The sequence below is a fragment of the Bufo bufo genome, chromosome 2, assembly GCF_905171765.1.
Source record: "Bufo bufo chromosome 2, aBufBuf1.1, whole genome shotgun sequence".
Lineage (NCBI taxonomy): Eukaryota > Metazoa > Chordata > Amphibia > Anura > Bufonidae > Bufo > Bufo bufo.
Window position 1 is genome coordinate 36,084,665 of NC_053390.1, and position 20,170 is coordinate 36,104,834.

General features: G+C 45.9%; 1 protein-coding gene across 1 annotated transcript in view; it reads left to right on the top strand.

Annotated features, from left to right (window-relative positions):
• The first annotated feature begins 2,884 nt into the window (after positions 1–2,884).
• The window catches only part of C7 (complement C7), a 53,026-nt gene continuing 35,740 nt past the window's right edge, over positions 2,885–20,170 (top strand). Inside the window, exons 1-5 of the mRNA XM_040420929.1 lie at positions 2,885–3,026; positions 14,817–14,890; positions 16,865–16,940; positions 17,315–17,456; positions 18,057–18,198. Of these exons, the coding sequence (XP_040276863.1) occupies positions 3,021–3,026; positions 14,817–14,890; positions 16,865–16,940; positions 17,315–17,456; positions 18,057–18,198 (440 nt within the window). The 5' untranslated portion in view covers positions 2,885–3,020. The remainder of the gene's footprint in view (positions 3,027–14,816; positions 14,891–16,864; positions 16,941–17,314; positions 17,457–18,056; positions 18,199–20,170) is intronic.

The following is a 20,170-nucleotide window of genomic DNA, read 5'->3' on the forward strand; positions in this document are numbered from 1 at the left end:
ATGTATCAGTCTGGAGTCCGGGCTGTTTAGCTCACAGAGCATTGTCTAGACTGGATACAACTGTGCTAGTTTGTTACAATGTATCAGTCTGGAGTCCGGGCTGTTTAGCTCACAGAGCATTGTCTAGACTGGATACAACTGTGCTAGTTTGTTACAATGTATCAGTCTGGAGTCCGGGCTGTTTAGCTTACAGAGCATTGTCTAGTCTGGATACAACTGTACTAGTTTGTTACAATGTTTCAGTCTGGAGTCCGGGCTGTTTAGCTCACAGAGCATTGTCTAGACTGGATACAACTGTGCTAGTTTGTTACAATGTATCAGTCTGGAGTCTGGCTGTTTAGCTCACAGAGCATTGTCTACACTGGATACAACTGTGCTAGTTTGTTACAATGTATCAGTCTGGAGTCCTGGCTGTTTAGCTCACAGAGCATTGTCTAGACTGGATACAACTGTACTAGTTTGTTACAGTGTATCAGTCTGGAGTCCGGGCTCTTTAGCTCACAGAGCATTGTCTAGACTGGATACAACTGTACTAGTTTGTTACAGTGTATCAGTCTGGAGTCCGGGCTGTTTAGCTCACAGAGCATTGTCTAGACTGGATACAACTCTGCTAGTTTGTTACAATGTATCAGTCTGGAGTCCGGGCTGTTTAGCTCACAGAGCATTGTCTAGACTGGTTACAACTCTGCTAGTTTGTTACAATGTATCAGTCTGGAGTCCGGGCTGATTAGCTCACAGAGCATTGTCTAGACTGGATACAACTGTGCTAGTTTGTTACAATGTATCAGTCTGGAGTCCGGGCTGTTTAGCTCACAGAGCATTGTCTAGACTGGATACAGTTGGATCAGAATATTTGTCTTTCTTGCTATATCCAGTCCAGTTTCGGGGTAAGCTATATTACAGCAGGGGATGTTTTGCTGCGGAAGCCATGGATATGTAAGGTGGGCCGGAGGCCACATTGTCTGTCACCCAGCTTTCCCAGAATGAGATATTTCTGGCTGTAATCCTATCACTGTAACATAAAGCTCTGCGGACTATGTTGGCGCTATATAAATAAAGATGATGACTATATACATGCGTCGGTTTTCCACCTCTTACTTCTATGGCACATACAGGAAGTGCAGAATTATTAGGCAAGTTGTATTTTTGAGGATTAATTTTATTATTGAACAACAACCATGTTCTCAATGAACCCAATAAACTCATTAATATCAAAGCTGAATATTTGTGGAAGTATTTTTTAGTTTGTTTTTAGTTTTAGCTATTTTAGGGGGATATCTGTGTGTGCAGGTGACTATTACTGTGCATAATTATTAGGCAACTTAACAAAAAACAAATATATACCCATTTCAATTATTTATTTTTACCAGTGAAACCAATATAACATCTCAACATTCACAAATATACATTTCTGACATTCAAAAACAAAACAAAAACAAATCAGTGACCAATATAGCCACCTTTCTTTGCAAGGACACTCAAAAGCCTGCCATCCATGGATTCTGTCAGTGTTTTGATCTGTTCACCATCAACATTGCGTGCAGCAGCAACCACAGCCTCCCAGACACTGTTCAGAGAGGTGTACTGTTTTCCCTCCTTGTAAATCTCACATTTGATGATGGACCACAGGTTCTCAATGGGGTTCAGATCAGGTGAACAAGGAGGCCATGTCATTAGATTTTCTTCTTTTATACCCTTTCTTGCCAGCCACGCTGTGGAGTACTTGGACGCGTGTGATGGAGCATTGTCCTGCATGAAAATCATGTTTTTCTTGAAGGATGCAGACTTCTTCCTGTACCACTGCTTGAAGAAGGTGTCTTCCAGAAACTGGCAGTAGGACTGGGAGTTGAGCTTGACTCCATCCTCAACCCGAAAAGGCCCCACAAGCTCATCTTTGATGATACCAGCCCAAACCAGTACTCCACCTCCACCTTGCTGGCGTCTGAGTCAGACTGGAGCTCTCTGCCCTTTACCAATCCAGCCACGGGCCCATCCATCTGGCCCATCAAGACTCACTCTCATTTCATCAGTCCATAAAACCTTAGAAAAATCAGTCTTGAGATATTTCTTGGCCCAGTCTTGACGTTTCAGCTTGTGTGTCTTATTCAGTGGTGGTCGTCTTTCAGCCTTTCTTACCTTGGCCATGTCTCTGAGTATTGCACACCTTGTGCTTTTGGGCACTCCAGTGATGTTGCAGCTCTGAAATATGGCCAAACTGGTGGCAAGTGGCATCTTGGCAGCTGCACGCTTGACTTTTCTCAGTTCATGGGCAGTTATTTTGCTCCTTGGTTTTTCCACACGCTTCTTGCGACCCTGTTGACTATTTTGAATGAAACGCTTGATTGTTCGATGATCACGCTTCAGAAGCTTTGCAATTTTAAGAGTGCTGCATCCCTCTGCAAGATATCTCACTATTTTTGACTTTTCTGAGCCTGTCAAGTCCTTCTTTTGACCCATTTTGCCAAAGGAAAGGAAGTTGCCTAATAATTATGCACACCTAATATAGGGTGTTGATGTCATTAGACCACACCCCTTCTCATTACAGAGATGCACATCACCTAATATGCTTAATTGGTGGTAGGCTTTCGAGCCTATACAGCTTGGAGTAAGACAACATGCATAAAGAGGATGATGTGGTCAAAATACTCATTTGCCTAATAATTCTGCACGCAGTGTAGATAGGATATACCGTCACTATGTTATCAGTGGGCGCCGGCCTCTAGCAGCCGGGTCCGAGCGCTTGCACCTCATCTGGCAGCACCACATTTACTTGGTCCCCTCTTACACTAGTATCTGGTGCTCGGAATAGCGCCATAGTTGCGTCACCGGACCCCACCGATCATACATTTATAGGATATCCTATGTTATAGCGGGGGCGGGGGCGCAGTTCAGGGCGAGAAGTGGGCGGTGATTTCGGTAAACAGGATACAGATAGAGGATTATCTCAGGAGCCGGACACTTCCAGGCTGAACTCCAACTGCAGCAGACAGCAGCTCCAGGACCGAGGACATCCTCCAGATATGAAGGTAAGTCCCCGGGATCATCCCTGACACACAGGGGACAGCCCCAGATAATTCAGTAATATTACCTGCAGTCCTATGTAAGAGAGCTGAAAATTCATTTCACCATGAGACAAGGGACAACAGATTCAACTCTGCTACATTGTCTACATTACTGTGCGAAGGGTTGTCCTGTGATGGTCCCAGCAGTCCTATGTAAAAAATCTAACACACTGTGAAGCTATATGAGGTTTGGCCAAAAACAGCTCTGCTACATCTGACCACGGGGGTCGACTATATTTCCAGTAAATACTAATAGTTTTTTTTTTGTTTTTTTTTTAACTCTCCCTTGATCTAAAACTTCTCACAGCTGAGAGTTTGTTGCAATGTATCCACCTCTGCAATCAAAACAGCCCAGACTGATACATTGTAGCAAACTATCAGCGGGGGACAGGAGAGAGATTTGTGCAGCTGTATGTGTTCACAGAGGATTGTCTAGACCGGACACACTGTAACAAACCCTCAGCTGTGGCTCATGTTTAGCCTCTTCCGCGACAATTTTGCCTGGGTTCTCTAGTTTCCTCCTGGTATTCGGCTTTGTATGAAACTGGCCGCGGTGAATGTGAGAGATGGGGGGGGGGGGGGGTGATTAGATTGTCAGCTCCTAAGGACAGAGACTGATGTGAATGGTGACGGCCTCTGTACTGCGCTGCGGAATATGTTTTCTTGTTATATAAGTGATAGGAAATGAATAGCATGCGATTCTGTAACCAGCCGACCCCTGCACCTTTTTTTTTGCCATTTTTCCAAAAATTTAAAGAACCACAAGAAGCGATATTTGTGTCCAAGTCAGTAAACAGCAGCCCGCTACCTGTGGACGGTTTCCAAGGTAAACCCGCCGCAGCCATGTCATCAGGACATTCTGTGTAAAGGGGACGATTCTGATCATGCGATTACACTACAACTACCATCATATGACCCTACTCCATGATGGGGGTTGTGCGCTTTTGAGGCGCAGGTTGGAGACCCCAGAAGTGTTAGGGTGGGTTCACACTAGAGTTAGGGATTCCGTTATAGCATGGTTATAACGGAAAATAACGGAATGCCCAGACAGAATGCAAAACAGAAGCCTTTAAAAGGCATTCCGTTTGCTCTCCGTCCTAATAGAAGTCTATGGGAGAGCGTAACGGATCCGTCTTGATTCCCATAGACTTCTATTAGGACGGAGAGCAAACGGAATGCCTTTTTAAAGAATACAAGTCTATGGGGAGAAGAACGGATCCGTCCTTCCGTCTTATGGATTCCGTATTACTGTGCAGCAGCGGCGTCACGAAGCGCGCGGTGTCATAGCAACCAATGATGCCGTGCACTCCTGCAATGCCAGTCTGGTATCTCACGGACCGTGTTCCGCGGACGTCTGCATGAGGCCTCATGCACACGACCGTTGTTGCGTTCCGTTCCGCAAAATGTGCTTCCGTTGTTCCATGATCCGTTTCCGTTTTTGTTTCCGTGTGTCTTCCTTTATTTTTAGGGGATCACCAGACATGAAGGAAAGTAAAAAAAAAATCTAAGACAGGTTTGCCATGCAAATGACAGGAAAAAAACGTACGCGGATGACAATCTTGTGTGCCTCCGTGTTATTTCAGCGGTCTCATTGACTTGAATGGGTCCGTGAACCGTTTTCCGCAAAAATAATAGGACAGGTTATATTTTTTTGACGAACTGGAACCACGGATCACGGACGCAGATGACAAACGGTGCATTGGCCGAGTTTTCAACGGACCCATTGAAAGTGCATGAGGCCTGAGGCTTAGGATAGAATTTTTGACATGATGCAGTACCTCTTCTCACCTGCAGGTGGTGCTGTTAGACTTGACGGTGACTGGTCCATCCTGTCTGACTGCAATGGTTTTGCCAAATATTCTACTTCTGTATTTTGTTCCAGGCTTATCCGACGACTAATGACACCAGTTTACATCACTTTTAAGTGTTTTTTTGATCTGAACAAAAAGAAATTACCAAAAATTCTTCTCCCTCCATTAAAGTCAGTCTGAAAACTCATCGCAAAGAAAGATCCCGTTCTTTGCATTATAAAAGTTATCCAGTTTTATATTGGAACTGAAAAAGGTTCTACAATTTTCTGATAGACTACATGTTTCAATTCTTCATTGTTATCAAGATCTCTGCTTGCTGTCAATGAATAAAAACACTTTATTCAGAGTGCTCTGCACTCGCGTGAGAAAAATCGCGCATGTTTGGTACACAAAACCGAACTTCTTCACAGAAGTTCGGGTTTGGGATCGGTGTTCTGTAGATTGTATTATTTTCCCTTATAACATGGTTATCAGGGAAAATAATAGCATTCTGCATACAGAATGCATAGTAAAATAGCGCTGGAGGGGTTAAAAATAAATAAATAATAATTTAACTCACCTTAATCCACTTGCTAGCGCAGCCCGGCTTCTCTTCTGTCTTCATCTTTGCTGTGTGCAGGAAAAGGACCTGTGGTGACGTCACTTCGGTCATCACATGATCCATCACCATGGTAAAAGATCATGTGATGGACCATGTGATGACCGGAGTGACGTCACCACAGGTCCTTTTCCTGCACACAGCTAAGATGAAGACAGAAGAGAAGCCGGGCTGCGCTAGCAAGTGGATTAAGGTGAGTTAAATTATTATTTATTTATTTTTAACCCCTCCAGCGCTATTGTACTAGGCATTCTGTATGCAGAATGCTATTATTTTCCCTTATAACCATGTTATAAGGGAAAATAATAATGATCGGGTCTCCATCCCGATAGTCTCCTAGCAACCGTGCGTGAAATTCGCACCGCATCCGCACTTGCTTGCCCATTCACTTCTATGGGGCCTGCGTTACGTGAAAAACGCAGAATATAGAGCATGCTGCGATTTTCACGCAACGCACAAGTGATGCGTGAAAATCACCGCTCATGTGCACAGCCCCATAGAATTGAATTGGTCCGGATTCAGTGCGGGTGCAATGCGTTCAACTCACGCATCGCATCCGCGCGGAATACTCGCCCGTGTGAAAGGGGCCTAACTGAACGGATGATGACAAAACTGCAAGCTTTCGAGACTACGCAGGCACCCCCGCCCATCCGCTGTGTGAGGAGACGGCGCACGTAGTGTGCTTGTGCCGTCTCCCTTCTCTCGTACTGTTCACCTCTGGTCTTTGCCATAGACAGCAGCAGGAAGAGAGTCGGGAGACGCGCGCCGTCTCCTCACACAGCTGATCGGCAGGGGTGCCGGGTGTCGGACCCCCTCCAATCTGATAGTGATGAACTATGCTGAGAAGAGGTCATCAATAGTAAAAGCCTGGAGAACCCATTTAAGGAGTTCAGACCTTCTAAGGGTCCGCACATTCCTGGACTGGATATATATCAGGGGACAAAAAATGTTCACTCTCCTTATGTGTAACTGCCATAGAGATTTACTGCTACATCCCTTTCCCCTCCACCCAGATGGACCTGCTTTACCTCCGTTGTCTCATCTCCCTTATTATTCTCATGTATTTATGTGTGTAATAATGTGAATCTTCAGACACCGCGTAATAACATCCCTGAGTAATCTGGAAAGCTTTCCGTCTTGTCACCATCTTTTTAAGCCATTAAAAGGTATTATTCACTAAGGAATTTAATTTTTATACATTCAGAGGCAGCAATCCTGTCCACAGCTCGTCCTGCTCTCCGCTGAGAAGTGGAGACAGTTGTATCCAGTCTAGAAAATGCTCTGTGAGCTAAACAGCCCGGACTCCAGACTGATACATTGTAACAAACTAGTACAGTTGTATCCAGTGTAGACAATGCTCTGTGAGCTAAACAGCCCGGACTCCAGACTGATACATTGTAACAAACTAGCAGAGTTGTATCCAGTCTAGACAATGCTCTGTGAGCTAAACAGCCCGGACTCCAGACTGATACAGTGTAACAAACTAGTACAGTTGTATCCAGTCTAGACAATGTTCTGTGAGCTAAACAGCCCGGACTCCAGACTGATACATTGTAACAAACCAGCAGAGTTGTATCCAGTCTAGACAATGCTCTGTGAGCTAAACAGCCCGGACTCCAGACTGATACAATGTATCAGTCTGGAGTCCAGGCTGTTTAGCTCACAGAGCATTGTCTAGACTGGATACAACTGTGCTAGTTTGTTACAATGTATCAGTCTGGAGTCCAGGCTGTTTAGCTCACAGAGCATTGTCTAGACTGGATACAACTGTGCTAGTTTGTTACAATGTATCAGTCTGGAGTCCAGGCTGTTTAGCTCACAGAGCATTGTCTAGGCTGGATACAACTGTACTAGTTTGTTACAATGTATCAGTCTGGACTCCGGGCTGTTTAGCTCACAGAGCATTGTCCAGACTGGATACAACTGTGCTAGTTTGTTACAATGTATCAGTCTGGAGTCCGGGCTGTTTAGCTCACAGAGGATTGTCTAGACTGGATACAACTGTGCTAGTTTGTTACAATGTATCAGTCTGGAGTCCAAGCTCTTTAGCTCACATAGCATTGTCTAGACTGGATACAACTCTGATAGTTTGTTACAATGTATCAGTCTGGAGTCCAGGCTGTTTAGCTCAGAGTATTGTCTACACTGGATACAACTGTACTAGTTTGTTACAATGTGTCAGTCTGGAGTCCGGGCTGTTTAGCTCACAGAGCATTGTCTAGACTGGATACAACTGTGCTAGTTTGTTACAATGTATCAGTCTGGAGTCCGGGCTGTTTAGCTCACAGAGCATTGTCTAGACTGGATACAACTGTGCTAGTTTGTTACAATGTATCAGTCTGGGGTCCGGGCTGTTTTGCTCACAGAGCATTGTCTAGACTGGATACAACTGTACTAGTTTGTTACAATGTATCAGTCTGGAGTCCGGGCTGTTTAGCTCACAGAGCATTGTCTAGACTGGATACAACTGTGCTAGTTTGTTACAATGTATCAGTCTGGAGTCCGGGCTGTTTAGCTCACAGAGCATTGTCTAGACTGGATACAACTGTACTAGTTTGTTACAATGTATCAGTCTGGAGTCCGGGCTGTTTAGCTCACAGAGCATTGTCTAGACTGGATACAACTGTACTAGTTTGTTACAATGTATCAGTCTGGAGTCCGGGCTGTTTAGCTCACAGAGCATTGTCTAGACTGGATACAACTGTGCTAGTTTGTTACAATGTATCAGTCTGGAGTCCAGGCTGTTTAGCTCACAGAGCATTGTCTAGACTGGATACAACTGTGCTAGTTTGTTACAATGTATCAGTCTGGAGTCCAGGCTGTTTAGCTCACAGAGCATTGTCTAGACTGGATACAACTGTGCTAGTTTGTTACAATGTATCAGTCTGGAGTCCAGGCTGTTTAGCTCACAGAGCATTGTCTAGGCTGGATACAACTGTACTAGTTTGTTACAATGTATCAGTCTGGACTCCGGGCTGTTTAGCTCACAGAGCATTGTCCAGACTGGATACAACTGTGCTAGTTTGTTACAATGTATCAGTCTGGAGTCCGGGCTGTTTAGCTCACAGAGGATTGTCTAGACTGGATACAACTGTGCTAGTTTGTTACAATGTATCAGTCTGGAGTCCAAGCTCTTTAGCTCACATAGCATTGTCTAGACTGGATACAACTCTGATAGTTTGTTACAATGTATCAGTCTGGAGTCCAGGCTGTTTAGCTCAGAGTATTGTCTACACTGGATACAACTGTACTAGTTTGTTACAATGTGTCAGTCTGGAGTCCGGGCTGTTTAGCTCACAGAGCATTGTCTAGACTGGATACAACTGTGCTAGTTTGTTACAATGTATCAGTCTGGAGTCCGGGCTGTTTAGCTCACAGAGCATTGTCTAGACTGGATACAACTGTGCTAGTTTGTTACAATGTATCAGTCTGGGGTCCGGGCTGTTTTGCTCACAGAGCATTGTCTAGACTGGATACAACTGTACTAGTTTGTTACAATGTATCAGTCTGGAGTCCGGGCTGTTTAGCTCACAGAGCATTGTCTAGACTGGATACAACTGTGCTAGTTTGTTACAATGTATCAGTCTGGAGTCCGGGCTGTTTAGCTCACAGAGCATTGTCTAGACTGGATACAACTGTACTAGTTTGTTACAATGTATCAGTCTGGAGTCCGGGCTGTTTAGCTCACAGAGCATTGTCTAGACTGGATACAACTGTACTAGTTTGTTACAATGTATCAGTCTGGAGTCCGGGCTGTTTAGCTCACAGAGCATTGTCTAGACTGGATACAACTGTGCTAGTTTGTTACAATGTATCAGTCTGGAGTCCGGGCTGTTTAGCTCACAGAGCATTGTCTAGACTGGATACAACTGTCTCCACTTCTCAGCTGTGGACAGGATTACTGTCTCTGAATGGATATTAGTTTTCCCAGTAATCTTGGAAATGGTGAATAGTGCGGAACAATTGAAACAAAAAGAGTATTAGAAAGTTGTAGAACTTTTCATTTACACAGGGATTAGACTTTACTTCTATAAATCCCCTTCTCATCTAGGTCATCAGTATTTGATCATTGGGGGTCTGACACTGAGGTCTCGCCAATGATCTGTTTGAGAAGGCACTGGTGCTCGTAGTAGCGCTGCCGCTGTCTCGCAGCATTCCCTCGGCCGGTGACGATACGTTCATCCGTCACGTGGCCTGGGCGCAGCTCAGCTCCATAGAAATAAAAGGGGCTGAGCACGATACCAAGCATAGCCGTATACAATGTACGGGGCTGTGCTTGGTGAGTTTAGAGAAGGCCGCAGCGCTCACAGGAGCACCAGTACCTTTTCAAACAGCTAATCAGCGGGGGTCCCCGGTGTCAGACCCCCACAGATCAGATACTGATGCCCTATCCTGAGGAAAGGTCATCAGTTATAAAGTCATGGAAAACCCTTGTTTTAATTGGCTGAAGTCATCTGTTGTGAACGCTCCGCCATATATTCCCTGCGACTGTGCGGTATACGTCCAGGTGCAAGGAGACCTTCTGTCGCTGGGTATCAGGAGCTGACCTGTGGCTACCATCGTCTCGCTGCTGCGCCCATGTAGCATGTCTGTAGGTGATATGTAAGCGCTGCGCGAATGTCACTGATTGAATGCTCATTGCCTGAATGCAGGAGTAGCGAGCGCCCGGCTGGGATACTACACGACGCCCTTTCCTATAATGGCTGATATTATACATGTGGACACGGATGACAGCCTCCTGGTTCCATGGTAGATGGTGAACTATACTAAACGGGGGGAAGGGCAGGAACCATAGGCAATGCAGAGGGCAGGCTCCAACATCAGCTCAGATAGAAAGAGCATTGCAATAATGGGGCCACAGGGCCCTACAGAGCTCTCAGCACACACAGCATATGTGGCTGATAGGTTCTTAATACACAACCGCCAGTCGTCCAGTGCTAGTTAGACGAGTCCTGGCGACTGCACATGGAAACTGGTTCTAGTAGTCAGGACTAACTCTAGGAATCCGTGGGGGTTGTCCTGTGCTCCACATTATTATATCTAGTTCATAACATGGAGCATTGCCTCAGCATGTGCTGTGATATGGATGCCAAGCTAATGAAATGAACTCCCTCTAGTGGTGGCTGTATATATATCTGTATGCAGTAATCTCCTGAGCTCCCTCTAGTGGTGGCTGTATATATCTGTATGCAGTAATCTCCTGAGCTCCCTCTACTGGTGGCTGTATATATCTGTATGTAGTAATCTCCCGAGCTCCCTCTAGTGGTGGTTGTATATTTCTGTATGTAGTAATCTCCTGAGCTCCCTCTAGTGGTGGCTGTATATATCTGTATGCAGTAATCTCCTGAGCGCCCTCTAGTGGTGGCTGTATATATCTGTATGTAGTAATCTCCTGAGCTCCCTCTAGTGGTGGCTGTATATATCTGTATGTAGTAATCTCCTGAGCTCCCTCTAGTGGTAGTTGTATATATCTGTATGCAGTAATCTCCTGAGCTCTCTCTAGTGGTGGCTGTATATATCTGTATGTAGTAATCTCCTGAGCTCCCTCTAGTGGTGGCTGTATATATTTGCATGCAGTAATCTCCTGAGCTCCCTGTAGTGCTCGCTGTATATATCTGTATGCAGTAATCTCCTGAGCTCACTCTAGTGGTGGTTGTATATATCTGTATGCAGTAATCTCCTGAGCTCCCTCTAGTGGTGGCTGTATATATCTGTATGCAGTAATCTCCTGAGCTCCCCCTAGTGGTGACTGTATATATCTGTATCCAGTAATCTCCTGAGCTCCCTCTAGTGGTGGTTGTATATATCTGTATGCAGTAATATCCCGAGCTCCCTCTAGTGCTGGCTGTATATATCTGTATGCAGTAATCTCCTGAGCTCCCTCTAGTGGTGGCTGTATATATCTGTATGCAGTAATCTCCTGAGCTCCCTCTAGTGCTGGCTGTATATATCTGTATGCAGTAATCTCCTGAGCTCCCTCTAGTGCTGGCTGTATATATCTGTATGCAGTAATCTCCTGAGCTCCCCCTAGTGGTGGCTGTATATATATCTGTATGCAGTAATCTCCTGAGCTCCCTCTAGTGGTGGCTGTATATATCTGTATGTAGTAATCTCCCGAGCTCCCTCTAGTGGTGGTTGTATATTTCTGTATGCAGTAATCTCCTGAGCTCTCTCTAGTGGTGGCTGTATATATCTGTATGTAGTAATCTCCTGAGCTCCCTCTAGTGGTGGTTGTATATATCTGTATGCAGTAATCTCCTGAGCTCTCTCTAGTGGTGGCTGTATATATCTGTATGCAGTAATCTCCTGAGCTCCCTCTAGTGGTGGCTGTATATATCTGTATGCAGTAATCTCCTGAGCTCCCCCTAGTGGTGACTGTATATATCTGTATCCAGTAATCTCCTGAGCTCCCTCTAGTGGTGGTTGTATATATCTGTATGCAGTAATATCCCGAGCTCCCTCTAGTGCTGGCTGTATATATCTGTATGCAGTAATCTCCTGAGCTCCCTCTAGTGGTGGCTGTATATATCTGTATGCAGTAATCTCCTGAGCTCCCTCTAGTGCTGGCTGTATATATCTGTATGCAGTAATCTCCTGAGCTCCCTCTAGTGCTGGCTGTATATATCTGTATGCAGTAATCTCCTGAGCTCCCCCTAGTGGTGGCTGTATATATATCTGTATGCAGTAATCTCCTGAGCTCCCTCTAGTGGTGGCTGTATATATCTGTATGCAGTAATCTCCTGAGCTCCCTCTACTGGTGGCTGTATATATCTGTATGTAGTAATCTCCCGAGCTCCCTCTAGTGGTGGTTGTATATTTCTGTATGCAGTAATCTCCTGAGCTCTCTCTAGTGGTGGCTGTATATATCTGTATGTAGTAATCTCCTGAGCTCCCTCTAGTGGTGGTTGTATATATCTGTATGCAGTAATCTCCTGAGCTCTCTCTAGTGGTGGCTGTATATATCTGTATGTAGTAATCTCCTGAGCTCCCTCTAGTGGTGGCTGTATATATTTGCATGCAGTAATCTCCTGAGCTCCCTGTAGTGCTCGCTGTATATATCTGTATGCAATAATCTCCTGAGCTCCCTCTAGTGGTGGTTGTATATATCTGTATGCAGTAATCTCCTGAGCTCTCTCTAGTGGTGGCTGTATATATCTGTATGCAGTAATCTCCTGAGCTCCCTCTAGTGGTGGCTGTATATATCTGTATGCAGTAATCTCCTGAGCTCCCCCTAGTGGTGACTGTATATATCTGTATCCAGTAATCTCCTGAGCTCCCTCTAGTGGTGGTTGTATATATCTGTATGCAGTAATATCCCGAGCTCCCTCTAGTGCTGGCTGTATATATCTGTATGCAGTAATCTCCTGAGCTCCCTCTAGTGGTGGCTGTATATATCTGTATGCAGTAATCTCCTGAGCTCCCTCTAGTGCTGGCTGTATATATCTGTATGCAGTAATCTCCTGAGCTCCCTCTAGTGGTGGTTGTATATATCTGTATGCAGTAATCTCCTGAGCTCCCTGTAGTGCTTTCTGTATATATATGTATGCAGTAATCTCCTGAGCTCCCTGTAGTGCTGGCTGTATATATCTGTATGCAGTAATCTCCTGAGCTCCCTCTAGTGGTGGTTGTATATATCTGTATGCAGTAATCTCCTGACCTCCCTCTAGTGGTGGCTGTATATATCTGTATGTAGTAATCTCCTGAGCTCCCTCTAGTGGTGGCTGTATATATCTGTATGCAGCAATCTCCTGAGCTCCCTCTAGTGCTGGCTGTATATATCTGTATGCAGTAATCTCCTGAGCTCCCTCTAGTGGTGGTTGTAAATATCTGTATGCAGTAATCTCCTGAGCTCCCTGTAGTGCTTTCTGTATATATCTGTATGCAGTAATCTCCTGAGCTCCCTGTAGTGCTGGCTGTATATATCTGTATGCAGTAATCTCCTGAGCTCCCTCTAGTGGTGGTTGTATATATCTGTATGCAGTAATCTCCTGAGCTCCCTCTAGTGGTGGCTGTATATATCTGTATGCAGTAATCTCCTGAGCTCCCTCTAGTGCTGGCTGTATATATCTGTATGCAGTAATCTCCTGAGCTCCCTCTAGTGGTGGCTGTATATATCTGTATGCAGTAATCTCCTGAGCTCCCCCTAGTGGTGACTGTATATATCTGTATGCAATAATCTCCTGAGCTCCCTCTAGTGGTGGCTGTATATATCTGTATGCAGTAATCTCCTGAGCTCCCTCTAGTGCTGGCTGTATATATCTGTATGTAGTAATCTCCCGAGCTCCCTCTACTGGTGGCTGTATATATCTGTATGCAGTAATCTCCTGAGCTCCCTCTAGTGGTGACTGTATATATCTGTATGCAGTAATCTCCTGAGCTCCCTCTAGTGGGGGCTGTATATATCTATATGTAGTAATCTCCTGAGCTCCCTCTAGTGGTGGCTGTATATATCTGTATGTAGTAATCTCCTGAGCTCCCTCTAGTGGTGGTTGTATATATCTGTATGCAGTAATATCCTGAGCTCCCTCTAGTGCTGGCTGTATATATCTGTATGCAGTAATCTCCTGAGCTCCCTCTAGTGGTGGCTGTATATATCTGTATGCAGTAATCTCCTGAGCTCCCTCTAGTGCTGGCTGTATATATCTGTATGTAGTAATCTCCCGAGCTCCCTCTACTGGTGGCTGTATATATCTGTATGCAGTAATCTCCTGAGCTCCCTCTAGTGGTGACTGTATATATCTGTATGCAGTAATCTCCTGAGCTCCCTCTAGTGGGGGCTGTATATATCTATATGTAGTAATCTCCTGAGCTCCCTCTAGTGGTGGCTGTATATATCTGTATGCAGTAATCTCCTGAGCTACCTCTAGTGGTGACTGTATATATCTGTACGTAGTAATCTCCTGAGCTCCCTCTAGTGGTGGCTGTATATATCTGTATGCAGTAATCTCCTGAGCTCCCTCTAGTGGTGGCTGTATATATCTGTATGCAGTAATCTCCTGAGCTCCCTCTAATGGTGGCTGTATATATCTGTATGCAGTAATCTCCTGAGCTCCCTCTAGTGGTGGCAGAAGGAAGCACATTTTATTATGTAGCTATCAATGCAGAGGTTTCTTAGCTATGTATTATAAAAATGAAGCCACGGCCTATAAAAAGATATGTTAAGAAATGAATCAGTGCAGGATATTAAACTTAAAAAAACGATCTGATGACACAGTATAATCATTTTAAAGATCATATTTTTTCATGTTTTCAGTAAGATCTGAGGTCTTTTCTATAGTGGGTACAATAGCGAATATTCTTCCATTATATATGTGACGAGTAGAACGTATTTCTTTCCTTCCCCAGCATCGTCTGCTCTTCTTTGTGCTGCTCTTGGAGATCGGAGATGGGAACGGTTTTGATTGGGGTTTCTTTTCGAGGTAAGGATCAGAGACAAGCTATAAATTCACAGAAGACAAACAATGAGATGAGAATCAGAGTTTAGGCTTTCTTTGTCGGGGGCGTACCGCTTGCTGCTGGGCAGGAGGGACATTTATGGTGGCTTCTCCCAGGACAGAAGCTTGGTGACCCCCAACCTGAAGAGCACTGACATTCTAGGACTGAATCTTAGACTCCCGAGACTCCTGCCATATTTGTAAGCCATATGAGTACAGTTTTCATGTGCAGGTATGAGGCACTGAACTCTCATGTGCTGTGGAAGAGGAGCAGTGACAATCATTGTGAGCACATTACATCCTCAGGATAGCCGTTCTCAGCAGTTTAGGTCCTGACTGTGACCATAGCCCCCAACCCTCCTGCTTTTTGTAGGTTTGTCGACCTGAAATGGGAGTTCTAATGCAAATGTTGAGAGTAATGATTCGTGTGGAGCACTCAGACTGTGAAATCCAGAACCCAGAATGATAGGGAGGTGACTATATAATGAGAAGACAAGTAAAAAAAAAACAAAACCAGCGAACACATTCAAGAGCTACAAAACATGAATATTGAACACATCCGACCACAGATTCCACGTGGAATTTGTTTGCATTTGCAGGAATGTTTGTTGCTGAACGACGCGGGTAATTACCCCGAATATCTGCGGTATTGTCTCCACACAAGCAGCAGCTCTAATTAGATAACGCTCGGTGCTAATGATGATTAGTGCTGTGCATGACATGGCTGCTCACTGCCGCTCCTCGCCTGGCGGGCCAGGGACTCTTTATCGTGATGCTGGTGGTATGGAGGAATTCTCCAACCATCCCGATGAGAGAGTCGATCTTCGTTCTGGCTCCTAGAGAGTAGTGAAGCCGGGGGCCCCCTCCACGAAGTTACACACCTTCGCATAAATAGTACAAGTAACCACAAGAAACTCTGTAATGTGTTTTATCAGAGAAATATCGCAAGAAACTCTGTAATGTGTTTTATCAGAGAAATCTCTAGTTCTCCTTTTATAAGGTTTGTATCAGCCCCCCCAACACGCTAATTGCTTTTCACTTTGAAAAATGCCTTCCTCGCCAACCTTCCCCTTCCAGGACAGACTATCTCTTTGGGAAGATCATATTACACATGTTAATGCAAGTCTATGGAGAGGGGAGGGGGTGGAGTGAGGAGAAACTCAGGAGACACACATAAACAAGCAGGACTACATAGTCACATAGGAAGCTTATAGCTTATCACAAGTGCTTTATTCACAAGAAATACACCTCAGTACCTCTCTCTGTAATGTCCTCCATTATCCTGAGGCTACTTCTGATTGACTGTGAAACAGTTAGGAAGGAGATTTTCCTTTACTGCGTGCAGTGGATGGCAGCTAGTCTCCATTCACTAGTCTTATGAGAGATCTGCAAACTAGACATTCTCTATGCACAGGAAAACTGCTAAAAAATGTCAGATACAAGTGATATAGTCTTAAATACTGTTATTCCTCGTATTCCCCACACTGCCCTATTGACTACTGCAAGTTTGTTGAAATCTCAGTGCCGCTTTAAAGTCAACCATGTTGTACAATAGATAGGCATTAACTCCCCCGCCCTCTCATAATAATGGGAATAGCCATCTGTAATATATATCCCATGAATGATAATGAGATGACTCTATTCATGCTGTCCCAGTCTATACAGCAAAGCAGACAGATTAGCTTCAGGAAACAGGAAGTGTCAGCCAATGGTGTGCTCTAGTGGCCAGTGTGAGAACTGCAGTATTTCAGGATTGCTTTATATAGATCATAACATAAAAGTAATAAATAAATAAATATTCGTAATAAAAACCTGATTGAAATAATCTGTGTGTCCCATCAGGGGCCCTCCGAGTGGTCAAATAAAACACCAGTGTGACTCTGCTATATACTAATGTTACTTATTACGGTGCCAGAGGATATATGTAACAATGTGGCATTCGTACATTATATATTACAGACGTGTGACAAAAGTGAACTGCAAATGGGGCCCCTATGGACCTTGGTCAGAATGTGATGGCTGCTCTAAGACACAGGTATGTCACCTCGTCACACTTACAGGGCGCTGATGTCTATGTCAATGACCCCAATTGGGTATAGAAATCTGTACATTTTGTGACTAGCTGGTTTACATACTTCCGTTGTTGGAAACTCCTGGGGCGTATTGTTTCTCCTTGTGGAGATAATCAGAATGGACAAAGGGAACATTATAAGTCATGCAATGCTTCCTGGGAAAGAAGGATATGCAGATTAACTGCCTCCAAGGAATAGGAAGTTGCATCTGTAGCTCCACCCAGTGGACATTGACTGTCGAGTAACTCCCTCCACTAGGTTGCGCTATAGAGACAACTTCTAATGCTGCTTTTCGTGGTAAAGGATTGCAGTCACATTCTCACTTTTTCCCATCTAGACCCGCAGACGGATCGTCGAGGTCTACGCCCAGTTTGGAGGCCTGGAATGCACTGGAAGTTCTTATGAGACTCAGCCTTGTGTTCCCACCAAAGGTTGTCCTATCGATGACGGCTGCGGGGACAGGTTTCGATGCTTCTCAGGTAATGTCCTTATAATTGACACAAGCAGTGATACATAACAATATTTGTAAATGGTATCTACATATTGGATAGACCGTATAAACTAAACATGCACCACTGCAGCCATGCGCTGGACTCAGTGGCCTCGTGCTGCTTGTGGGCACGCCACTGCCAAGTGAATGGCTGCTGGGTGCATGTGGGGGTCAGAGGACACCTTTAAGCCAAGTGCGTTCGCCTTTTTAATTTTCTCCATGAAGGATGATGCCATATGGCCACCCATCACGTGACCAACCACCACTATGTAGCAGTGCAGCTACCAAAATGAATGGTGTTGCAGCGTGACTCGCAGTTTGCTACGTGGTCATGGAAAATTGCGAGTTGTGTCGTGACTCCATTCAGTTCACTGGCTGCACTGCTCGCTGCGATGGGTCTCCAGCTAAGATCATGAGCAAAATATGAACATGAACATAAAAGAAAAACCCAACTTTTTGGAAAATGTCACGATGACACTTGTGTGCAGATATCATGTCTTCTGCTCTTGGATGACTTTCGCTACAATCTCTGCCCTCCTCTGTGTAACCCAGGATGAGGGGAGTGATGGTCTCTGTCTCTGTGTTTCAGGTCAGTGTATCAGTAAAGCTCTGGTGTGTAATGGCGATCATGACTGTGAAGAAGACAGCAACGATGAGGCCAACTGTGAGGAGCGGCATAAAGTGTGCGACATTGATAAATACCCCCCCAATACAGAGTTAACTGGACTGGGGTAAGGGGGAAACAATGTTGCAGGGGCTCTGTGGGTGAAGGGAGGACATAAAGTGACAGGGATTAGGTAAGGAAAGAGCAAATGGTGAGGCTCTATAAGTGGAAATTGTAAAGGAGAGGACACAAGTATGGCAGGGGCTCTGTGGAGAAGGAGGCACAAAGTAGCAGGGTCTGTGTGGGGACGGAGGCAAAAAGTGGCAAGGGCTCTTTGGGGAGGAGACACAGTGAGGCAGGAGCTCTGCAGTAGAGGAGACACAAAGTGGCAGGAGCTCTGTGGGGGAAGAGACACAAAGTGGCAGGAGCTCTGTGAGGAAGGAGACACAAAGTGGCAGGAGCTCTACGGGGGAGGAGACACAAAGTAGCAGGGTCTGTGTGGGGACGGAGGCAAAAAGTGGCAAGGGCTCTTTGGGGAGGAGACACAGTGTGGCAGAAGCTCTGCAGTGGAGGAGACACAAAGTAGCAGGGTCTGTGTGGGGACGGAGGCAAAAAGTGGCAAGGAATCTTTGGGGAGGAGACACAGTGTGGCAGGAGCTCTGCAGTAGAGGAGACACAAAGTAGCAGGGGCTCTGCTGGGAAGGAGACACAAAGTGGCAGGAGCTCTGTGGGGGAAGAGACACAAAGTGGCAGGAGCTCTGTGGGGTAAGAGACACAAAGTGGCAGGAGCTATGCAGGGGAGGAGACACAAAGTGGCAGGAGCTCTGTGGGGGAAGAGACACAAAGTGGCAGGAGCTCTATGGGGAGGAGACACAAAGTGGCAGGAGCTCTGTGAGGAAGGAGACACAAAGTGGCAGGAGCTCTGTGAGGAAGGAGACACAAAGTGGCAGGAGCTCTGAGGAAGGAGACACAAAGTGGCAGGAGCTCTGTGAGGAAGGAGACACAAAGTGTCAGGAGCTCTGTGAGGAAGGAGACACAAAGTGGCAGGAGCTCTGTGAGGAAGGAGACACAAAGTGTCAGGAGCTTTGTGAGGAAGGAGACACAAAGTGGCAGGAGCTCTGTGAGGAAGGAGACACAAAGTGGCAGGAGCTCTGAGGAAGGAGACACAAAGTGGCAGGAGCTCTGTGAGGAAGGAGACACAAAGTGGCAGGAGCTCTGTGAGGAAGGAGACACAAAGTAGCAGGAGCTCTACGGGGGAGGAGACACAAAGTAGCAGGGTCTGTGTGGGGACGGAGGCAAAAAGTGGCAAGGGTTCTTTGGGGAGGAGACACAGTGTGGCAGAAGCTCTGCAGTGGAGGAGACACAAAGTAGCAGGAGCTCTGCTGGGAAGGAGACACAAAGTGGCAGGAGCTCTGTGAGGAAGGAGACACAAAGTGGCAGGAGCTCTATGGGGGTAGAGTCACAAAGTGGCAATAGCTATGCAGGGGAAGAGACACAAAGTGACAGGAGCTCTGTGAGGAAGGAGACACAAAGTGGCAGGAGCTCTGTGAGGAAGGAGACACAAAGTGGCAGGAGCTCTGTGGGAGAGGAGACACAAAGTGGCAGGAGCTCTGTGAGGAAGGAGACACAAAGCGGCAGGAGCTCAACGGGGGAGGAGACACAAAGTGGCAGGAGCTCTGCGGGGGAGGAGACACAAAGTGGCAGGAGCTCTGCAGGGGAGGAGACACAAAGTGGCAGGAGCTCTGTGGGGGAGGAGACACAAAGTGGCAGGAGCTCTGCAGGGGAGGAGACACAAAGTGGCAGGAGCTCTGTGTGGGAGGAGACACAAAGTGGCAGGAGCTCTGTGTAGGAGGAGACACAAAGTGGCAGGAGCTTTGTGAGGAAGGAGACACAAAGTGGCAGGAGCTCTGTGAGGAAGGAGACACAAAGCGGCAGGAGCTCAACGGGGGAGGAGACACAAAGTAGCAGGAGCTCTGTGGGGGAGGAGACACAAAGTGGCAGGAGCTCTGTGGGGGAGGAGACACTAAGTGGCAGTAGCTCTGTGGGGGAGGAGACACAAAGTGTCAGGAGCTCTGTGGGGGAGGAGACACAAAGTAGCA